The 9,888-nt window shown below is 37.3% G+C and overlaps 1 protein-coding gene across 1 annotated transcript; it reads right to left on the reverse strand.

Moving 5' to 3' along the window:
• Positions 1 to 5,615: 5,615 nt before the first annotated feature.
• On the reverse strand, positions 5,616 to 9,476 carry leap2 (liver-expressed antimicrobial peptide 2). Its single transcript, XM_020654196.3, has 3 exons — positions 8,933 to 9,476; positions 8,094 to 8,272; positions 5,616 to 7,105 (listed from the first exon to the last, which is right to left on the reverse strand). The coding sequence occupies exons 1-3, from the start codon at positions 9,008 to 9,010 to the stop codon at positions 7,051 to 7,053; spliced, it is 312 nt and encodes a 103-aa protein (XP_020509852.1). The 5' UTR covers positions 9,011 to 9,476; the 3' UTR covers positions 5,616 to 7,050.
• Positions 9,477 to 9,888: the final 412 nt, after the last annotated feature.

The raw sequence follows: 9,888 nt of genomic DNA on the forward strand, positions 1-9,888 counted from the left end.
ATTATTTCTTTGACGTTTCTCTTAACTCTCAAAACGTAGTTTTATACGTAGTGCATTCACAATAACTCAACGTTGTTCAAACGTTAATGTGCATATTCACAATATCTCCCAGCCTTGTTCAGTTGTAAACACGTAAAAGAAACACAGTCTGATACCGCTAATTCAAACGTTAGTGCAGGGGTGCCCAAACAGTCGATCGCGATCGACAGGTAGATCGCTGACTGATTCTCAGTCGATCGCGAGATGTTTTGTCAATATAAAATACAATTGTAAAACAGAAAAGTGATTTCAATTTCATCTCATTGCACTGTTTCCCACACACGATACCTGTGTTGGGAGCCCAAGTATACTTCCGACCTGTGTGTATTTAATTTTTCATTTATTCAGGAAATTGCTGCGTGCATAAGAGCGAGCGGCGGAGATAGAGAGAGAGAGAGAGAGAGAGAGAGAGAGAGAGAGAGCGCGCGCAAGAGAGAGTGCAGGCATGCGCAAGGACGTGCAGGTAAAACCGGGGGGTAAATGTTTTACCAAAAAACAGTTTTTTTACGGTCAAACAGTCGGTTGGACTTTACTCCGTTCACTCTCACCGTGTCTGCAGCTAATTTAACAAAAGCAAAATCATCTTACAGCAGCCTGCTGTAGTCTGTAGTCTGCATTATTTTTTACAGAACTCTTATTTATTATTTTCTGTTTGTTGTGTGAGTATTAAATGCGTTTGTAGGCTGTTGGTAAAGGCTATGGCTCACTATGTGGACTGGTAGATCTCGGCAGACTGGTAACTTTAAAAGTAGATCTTGGTTCAAAAAAGGTTGGGCACCCCTGCGTTAGTGCATAACTCAACATTGTTCAGTTACGTATAACACGTAAAGCTCACTTTTTCAGTTCATTCCCCGTCCACGAATCCCTCGAATTCTTCTTCTTCAGTGTCCGAATTGAACAGTTGGGCGAGTATGGCATCCAACATGCCCGGCTCCCTCTCGTCATTATCCGAGTCAGTGTCGCTGAGTGCCGTGTACAACCAGTATGGATCAACCAATTAACCAATTGATCCATATATAAGGCGCTCCTGATTATAAGGCGCACTGTCGTTTTTTGAGAAAATTAAAGGCTTTTAAGTGCGCCTTATAGTGCGGAAAATACGGTACATGGTGACATCATCATATTGTAAATCAATCACAAAAACTCAACGGGAACTGTTCAGAAGGAGAGAAATGTGTACATCATGTAAAACTTTGAAACATGATGTTTAGAGTTCAAAGTCTACAGGTGTTAGACAGACAAAAATACATGACCTTGGGTATATTCATGTGTAAAAAAGCAAACACAGGAAAAAACACATACAGAGGATTTGTCTGGGCCTGACACTGGTCATATGTGCACACAAACCGGTCTATATTTCTGCAGCACGTTTGAAATAATCATCCTGAGCTGCATCTCATCTGCTGGATCACATTCAGTTAATTTAAAATTAAAATGGTTTCAGTTGTTGGATCAAAACATTTAACTGTAAAACAAAAGTTAGCTGACAGAAACAGTGTAATAAATCTACAAATGCAAGCTCAATTAAAAAATATATATTTTTTAAGATTCTGTGAATTCTGAGGTGAACAGCTTGTAAAAAACATAATTATATTCTTTCAGTTTTGTTCAATACCACTAATCTGTACATCATTATCTGTGTTTGCACTGTAGCTATAGCCTTATATCCAATTAACTATTTAAACACATTTTTAATTTTATAGATAAATGGCTTTAGTGATCATCATTTTAACGAGTTCTGCTCAGAGGTTTGTTCAATACAAGTTTGTATTTTAAACTTTCTGCTATTTATGCAAAACATTGGGCAGCTTTTTTCCCCACTGTTATTCTTTCTCTTGTACCTCAAATCAGCTGGACTGTAAGCACAAAAACCATTTAAGTCCACACAGAAACCAGAAGCCATGAGGAACCGCATCACAGAAAACAGGTAGGAAGACGTATGAACTGATGTTATGATATGAATTAATTGTAAGGGGCAAGGTCTGAACTGGGACCGGCACAAGTCCCGTCTAGGTCATTATTACATGAACATATTGTAAGTTAATAGAGAGGAACCCGAGTATCCTCTCTGAGCTGTTGACCTGAGCACATTTGATGTGAACTCAATGTAAGGACAGGGACATAACAGCGTCCTCTCTCTGTCGGTATGAAAAGAAAACACACACACACACACACACACACACACACACACACACACACACACACACACACACACACACACACACACACTTCTCAAAAGACAGTCTGTCTCTCTCAGTCTCTGACTACACTCCCCAAAGATATCAAAAACATCTGAATATCAAAGAGCAATGTACACTTGCACACAGTAAAAAAGTTGATTTGAGTTGTCTAGCACAGCTTGTACGAAGATCACTGTGTGCTAGGCAAGAGTTCCAGTGGACTCCCGCCCAGACATCCAAGGAAGCCGCCAAGTTCGACATCAGGCCACGGGATCATGAACTTCTAACTGTGTAATTTGAAGGAACAGTAAACACATTGTTATAACAGTAAAGTATTTTGTTGACAAATTTTAATTTTAATTTCCAATCTTGCAGAACACCGTTTTGCAGAGAAGGGGGTCAAATATAACAATTTATCATAAAAACTGTACAGACTGAAATACATATATGTAAAACATAACTCCCATGGATGTCATCATGACAGACGTGCAGTGAGATAATATATTTTCAAGAGTTTTGGTGTCATTCTATGAAAGTCAGTAGCATCTTTTTTGTCTTTGAGAAATTGAGAGTAGGAGTCATCCCACCATTTTGCACAGATTTTAAAAACAATCTCTTTGTTGAGCAATGAAACATGAAACAAAAACATTGTGGGGACACTATTCAAAATCACACACACACATTGTGGGGTCACTGATACTTGTAACACAGACCTTATGGGGACACCATTCAAAATCACAAACTCACTTTGTGAGGACACCATGATGTAATACATACCTTGTAGTGACAATACTTTCATCCCATTAGTAGGAAGCATTTTGAATGTTTTAATGCACCCCGGTCTCCTCCTGTCTTAGACACAAGTTGAGTTTCACATTTTGCAGGAGCGAGCTGAAGAGCCAAACCTTTGGGTTTTTTTTCTCTCCATTGAAATATGAATACACAAATCCAGAAGTTTACTCTTCAGCAAAATTATGGTAAAGCAAAAAAAATGCCATTAAACTGCAAATAAAAATAAAATAAAAAAGACAGTAGAGAGGTACACCCTACATTGGGCATCATTTAAAAAAAGTCCTTCATTTGACGTTGGTCTTAGCCTAAATTTTCCCCCACTAAATATACTTTGCTGTTTATGTTTCATACTTTTCACATTGCGCAGAGAAGAAGCATAGTCTTGGGATTAGAAAAAAATAATCATGGGATCTTCAAAATAAGCTAATTAGATAATGCTCAGTTGTTTTGAGTTTGTTCCTGTCATGTGTAGACTCCGATCCTGAGTGTTTGCTCAGGCATATAGACGTGCACACATACTCACGCCTATGAACACTAAACGCACACACAGAGGACGCACACATTTTCTGATGACTCTGCACATTTTCGGCACAAGAGGAAAAAATCCCGACTTATTGAATCCACATGATTTCCAGACGTTTATCTCAGTTTGTGCCTCTCACACACTTGGCTTGTCTCCGTGGTTATGAAACACAGAACATCTGAACGATGACTGGTTTTTGACTTTTAAACATGGACAACAGATTCAGTTTGAGAGAGCTCATGAAAAAAATCAGTGCATGATTTAGAGGGTGATTCAGGTTTCAATTAGTTATGGTTTTTGCAACATGTTACCCCGGAGAGGTCTGCTGAGTAAGCTGCTGTGCTCAATTATGCAAGTCTTGTTTCCAGGCAGCTTTTGTGCTGGGGTTCCAAATCATACATCATACTGCAGGAAAGGTTTTTAGGATTTTATTGTATTTATTCAAATACAGTGATAGAAAAGCAGACATTTTCCCTTAGTTTAACACTGGTAAGAGAGGATATAAATTAAGAGCAGAGGGACATTTAGAAGCCAATAAAAAAATCCAAATTGCAAACAATTGTACAATTTTAAATTCCAGCTTGCTTCTGCAGAGGTCCAACAATAATCCTACTTTTGCATCTTGTTGTCTCAGAGACACACAAGCACTACATAAAAACCTTTTCAATGTGTAGTTCATGTAGTTTGGCTGCATCAAATGGTTACATTTTTTACAAGGTTCAGGAACCAAAAGACACAGGTGAAGCTTTAAAGAAAAGTATGTTATATAAATTATACATCCCAAAGAGTTCACTGGAATAACTCATCATTGACTTTGGCTGGAGGGCACAAAAAAGTGTTTCCAGCAAAAGTCAATGTCCTCGGTAGGAGCCCTGTGTTTGGTTCATCCATCAATCGACTTCAACCTCCTCCAGTTGCAGAATTTTTTACTCAAGAACAAAATAACTCTTAATCTTTAAAACATTATTCTGACATGTCTTTTCTGATAAAAAAAAACAGCTGTTGCCTTTGCCTTTAACTTTAATCTAGTCAAACTTTTGCACAAAATGCTAACATAACTACATTGAACACAGAAGACAAGTCCTAAAAGAGCATGCAAATGGAGCCATGCTGATGACAGCTGAACAAACTCTTTCTACTAAAATCCATGCATGAATATTTATGTTTTTCGCCTTTTCATGAACCTTGTTAAAAAAATACTGAAGAATCTACCCTACATCAACAGATCCTTCCAGTGATTTGTTTTAAGTACAGTACTGCAATATATGTCTCCGGTGGAAAGTGTTGCAAACATGTTAAAAGAAGTGTTAGACTTAATAAAAACAAATTCAGACCACCACTGGAAACATTTTGTAATTATTATTTAAGTCACTCTGTTTATACAAAACGTTGAAAAATGTTAGGATTTGATTCAAAAAGCTTAGAGATAGATTCAGCCAAGTTGTGTTTTTTCAAATAACCTTTGACTATTGCTCGATATGTTATAACTCTCTCAATATAAAGGGTAAGATTGATCTGTTGCTTCCCAAATATTTGACAGTCCGTCTGATAAGTTTGTTTATTTTTTTCTTTTATTATGCAATATGCACTTTGCACCATGGGTTTATAACACTGGTATGTGTCCCTGGTCTGTCTACAATCACCCCAATGATGAGAACAGTCCATCCTCTCTGTCTTTGGCCCCTTTCCTGTTTCAGAAAATGTGTGCTCAAACAGGCCGTTTGGAGTTTTTCCCTTCATGACATCACAAAGGGCAGTAGCCCCTCCCCCCGTTGGGTGACACTTCAACAGCTAGGTGTTTGTTCTGCCCTCTGAGTTTGCCTTCTCACCATAAACAATAGGACATGGAGCGAGAAAGCCCGAGCCACATCCCCTTCCAGAGAGGGGGCGGGGTCATACACAGGTCATTTGCATTTAAAGGTACAGACACAGAAACAGCCTGTTCTGAGCAGGGCTGAAATAGAGGGGTTTATAGACATGATCAAATACAGGATCAGAGTGGATTTTTGGCAAGACACTTCACAGATATGTTTTGAGGAGCTCTGAGACTTTGTTTCAACTTAATAAAAAGGACAATAATATGTGACCTTTAAACTTTATTTGAAATCACACAGAATTACAAAATATGTTGCAATATATGTTGCAACATATATTGTTGCAAATATGTTGCAAATATGTATATATGTTGCAAATATGTTATATTTTTATCATTACATTCAATATTTAACCCATGCATGAGTGTAAATTAAAAATATTCTAAATAAACTTACATGCATCATATCACTTATTTTCCGATGCTTTTATTCCACTTCCCCCTCCCCGCCTCCAGCCTTCTACATGTTAGTCAGTACAAACAGTAGACAGGACACAGTACAAAGATAATTTGCGTTTAAAAGTGCAATCCTACTCAAATGTTTTCATAAAAAGTATCAGCCATCACCTGCTCTGTGCGTGACGTAAACTATGCAGGCGTGTTAAAAGTTTAATCCCTGATTGCTTATCAATATGAGGAGATGGATGTGCAAAAAACCCAAAACAATACATGGCTGTTCATCTCTGATTCACGAATATGTGCATTGTATTCGTAAAAGTAATAAACAATAACATGTTAAAATTGACAATGGATGCAGATTTAACAGAAACCTCAAAACAATTTACGATGAAATAAAGCTGTTGACAAATTTGATTGCGCTATAGCATTGCATGAATATTTTGCTACCTCTGCTCCTTCGTCTTTGCTTTCCCTTTTATTCCTATTTTCCTGCTTTGTTCTACATTGTGTTTTCTTCAGTTTTCTCCTAGATAGTTACCCAAATAGATATCGATGGGTCATCATTAAAACAAGCCATTTGCGGTATGATCTTGAACTGCACCATGCGTTGACATATGGCATATACTTCTGTAATGGGTTATTGTTCATTTTGTTGTTAATAACCAAGACCATTTTCGCGGAGGCCTTTTTGTTTCCATTTAAAACATTATCAGTTGAATGATTAGGCTGAAGGAAACATTGAAGAGATAGCTTAACAAACACAGACTAATAATAAATCCTGAAAAGGTCAGCAATTTTTAAAAGGTTTGAATTGCTTTCTGCTCCATCCCACATCAAGTAACACAATTTAAACAACAGATACATGGTAACTAAAGCCTCAAATTGGAAATCAGGGCTGAATATTACTTAAGAAACAAATATTTTTTGAGTTGTTTGCAGCCTTGTTAAACAAGAAATGGTTTCAAATGATGAAGTATAAAAGTATAAAGCCTCATTTCTTCCATTTCAGTTTGAGTGATATTTCTATTTTTCACATTTTAAATACATTAAGTGACACTATAATTTCTCCTGTCATACCTTTCCTTGGATGTAACTAACTTTTGTGGAAAATCATATAAACATGTTTTATCAGCAACTTTTTGGCACATATAAATATAAAATCAATGAAACAAAGGGCTGGGCATATCCCCAGTCATAAGGATTATGGCTGTACACTGATGTAAACACGGATGAGTCCATGACGTCTAGTAGTTTGCGGCCTCTGAGGGGGCACGCTGGCTGTTAGAGCAGTGTCCAGCCCTAAAGAAACAAGAAAAGAAGAATCAGTAAAACGTGTCATTACGAAGGACAAACTATCACCATAGTGAAAGAAGACTAAACAGTATTTTCATGTAACAGAACACTGATTTCCAAACATTTACTTATGAAGTATCTACTGTAGTCAAACCATAATGGCTCTTTATTTCAAATTAAAAGAACCAAATGTTGGGTATCACATTGTACAAACAATATAACTCTCTTACACATTTCTCAGCTTATATTTTGTCTTCATAAACTTTTACAGCAAGTTTGTGATTTTTTGCTTGTAGCCTATTCACACCAACTTTCTAAGCGTGTAAATAACAAAAAGAGTAACAGGAAGTTATTTTTAAAGAAAATCAAGAGCCAATCTAACTCATCGAAAGTAAACTAGACTAATAAGACTAAAGTAAGGTAATTGCTGCCAATTATTATTTAATTGCGTAGCCTTTTATCAACAGTACCCTGAATTGCTGCTAGTGCTGCTCACTAAATGGTTGAAGAATCAGGATTAAAATGTTTAAAGTATTTTAAAATATGTACTGCAAGAGTTTCCTTTGTGAGCATCCGTAGATAATTTAGCATTTTACCTCCAAGTTTTTTGTAGCTTTATAACTATTTACAAATTTTAAAATAGCAACAGATTATTTTAACTAGTATCCCGTATTGGTACACTTGGTAGTGGTGCTAGGTGGACGGTATTGTTTGTGTATTGTTTGTGTATTGTTTGCAACATTTTGATTTTAAGACCCTTTCTAGTGTTTAGAGTAAAACTGAACAATGTCAAACAGTTTGTAGAACACTTTAAGTGCGTTTATTATCCTCATGGTAAATGGTTTTCCCAAGGGTGACACAAGATAACCTAACCCAGACATAAGTTTTTTTTCCACTTGAAAATTGTTCCCCATTAATTTTGAGCACAGTTCCTTAGGTTATGACTAATGACTTTAAATGGGCAAGGTAATTTGTTCTATTTGTTCTTGTTTACCTGCAGAGTCCTGTCGAGCATTCGTAGTTGTTCTGGCAGTAAGCTCCGAATGGTTTGCTGTTCATGATCCTCCACAGAGGGGTCATACGAGCTACCCTCCTCAGCACTTGGACCCCGGTTGAGACTTCTTTCTGCTCTGATCTAGAGTGGACCTGTTGGACTAACGGACCTGCACACACCTGGTTTACACAAAGAAACAAATGTAAAGAATGTCATTATATAGAAACAAGCAGGAGAAAGGAAAACAGATGACAAAGACATTGGCATTGATGTATCCTGTTCAATTTACAGGAAAAGTAATTATGTATACTACATGAATTAAGTATTATACTGACTGAGTTTACTTAATTTAGACATGCAAGATGTGAGTAAACTATCCAAATACTAAAAAAATTCTACTAGAACTTAGACTTGCTTTTTCCACATTGGTTCTTTTTTTGTAGCACAATTGCACATTTCTAGAAGTTGTACTTTTGTTTTCATTCCTACTTTTCTGATTCACCAAGAGGCTTAAAAATAACCTCTTTAGTATTTGTTTTTACAGCAGAGAGCATGTTTCTAATATTTTGCTGAGTTCAAATCACTAAACAAGTTTAATACACCTTTCAAAGAACCCTCCCTTTTTTCACATTTATTCAATTATCAGTTGTTCTTCACCACAATCAAACTTTAAAGTATTAGAAACACCCTCATCACTGTAAAGAAAAAATGAATACTTTGAAGTGGAGAATAAAAACAAACACACAAAATCATTGAACTCTTCCTTCCTTGTTCACATGTATTCTAATATCGTGACCATAACTACCTCAAGTTACTTTAATTTGGGACGATCCACTCACCTGCTGAGCCAACACTAGCAGCACAAAGCACAGTGCTACTGCTTCTTTTCTTTGGGTGAAGAGGCTCGTCTCTTGCATCTTGATCCGATCAGCAAGTCTTCAAGTTAGAGATTTTGTTTGTTTCTTGATGAGCGTATGTATGCCCTTTTTTTCTTCTGAGTAAATGTCTTCTTCCACAGTACAACAGGTTTCCAGTTTCCCAACAGTTTCTGGAGGGCTTCACTGACTCAGTCAACTTTCAAGGTAGTGTTAGCGACAGGTTCCGTCAGGTTTTCCTTTATCACAGAGATGATTGAAGACTCTTCAAGTCAGCCTGACTCAGCGAACTCAGCTGTGGCACTGCTTCTCCTTTATATAGACAGACCATGATCCCAGGAGAGAGAGAGATAAAGAAAGAGGGAGGGAGAGAGAGAGAGACACACAGTCCAAGCTGTGGCTGTTGTCCACCCCTTTCTTTATCTCTCTTTTCTGGTCCAAATATAACATTATGTGTTTACAGAAAACCCTAAATCAGGCCATCTAACACTTTCACAAAAAGTCCTTTTTCTGTTTCTTCCTCCTTCGTCTCAAACCTAAACTTTCTCTTTCTCTTCTTCTCGGGTAACATGAGCGCTGGTGGGACACACTCGGCACACGTGAGCGTAACATAAAGGAATGAAAGCAAAGAGATAAAGGTGGGCCAGAAGAGTTTAAAGAGGCAAAGGGGTCACAGGATATGTCAATGCCACAGTGCGTGTGAACGACCTTGCAGTCAGATAAGGTTTTATCAACCTGTAGAGTCTGAGCGCTGCAGTATAGCTTGGACTACTGATCTTAGTGACACTTACACAATGTAGACAAAATTGAGAAAAGGAGCAGATGTGGTTTACGTAAGCAGGCACATAACTTGTATGTGTGCTAGGTATGCTACAGGTATCAGCATTCTAAAAAGTTATTTTTATTCCTAGGTTTTCAAC

This window comes from Labrus bergylta, chromosome 22 (genome assembly GCF_963930695.1).
Source record: "Labrus bergylta chromosome 22, fLabBer1.1, whole genome shotgun sequence".
Lineage (NCBI taxonomy): Eukaryota > Metazoa > Chordata > Actinopteri > Labriformes > Labridae > Labrus > Labrus bergylta.

What these genes read in the sequence shown, in the direction of transcription:
- leap2 (XM_020654196.3), bottom strand. Translation starts at nt 9,010, where the DNA reads ATGCAAGAGACGAGCCTCTTCACCCAAAGAAAAGAAGCAGTAGCACTG. An exon ending in TGCTAGTGTTGGCTCAGCAG is followed by an intron (nt 8,273 to 8,932) that starts GTGAGTGGATCG and finishes TGTGTAAACCAG; the next exon opens with GTGTGTGCAGGTCCGTTAGT. An exon ending in TGCTCGACAGGACTCTGCAG is followed by an intron (nt 7,106 to 8,093) that starts GTAAACAAGAAC and finishes TTGTTTCTTTAG; the next exon opens with GGCTGGACACTGCTCTAACA.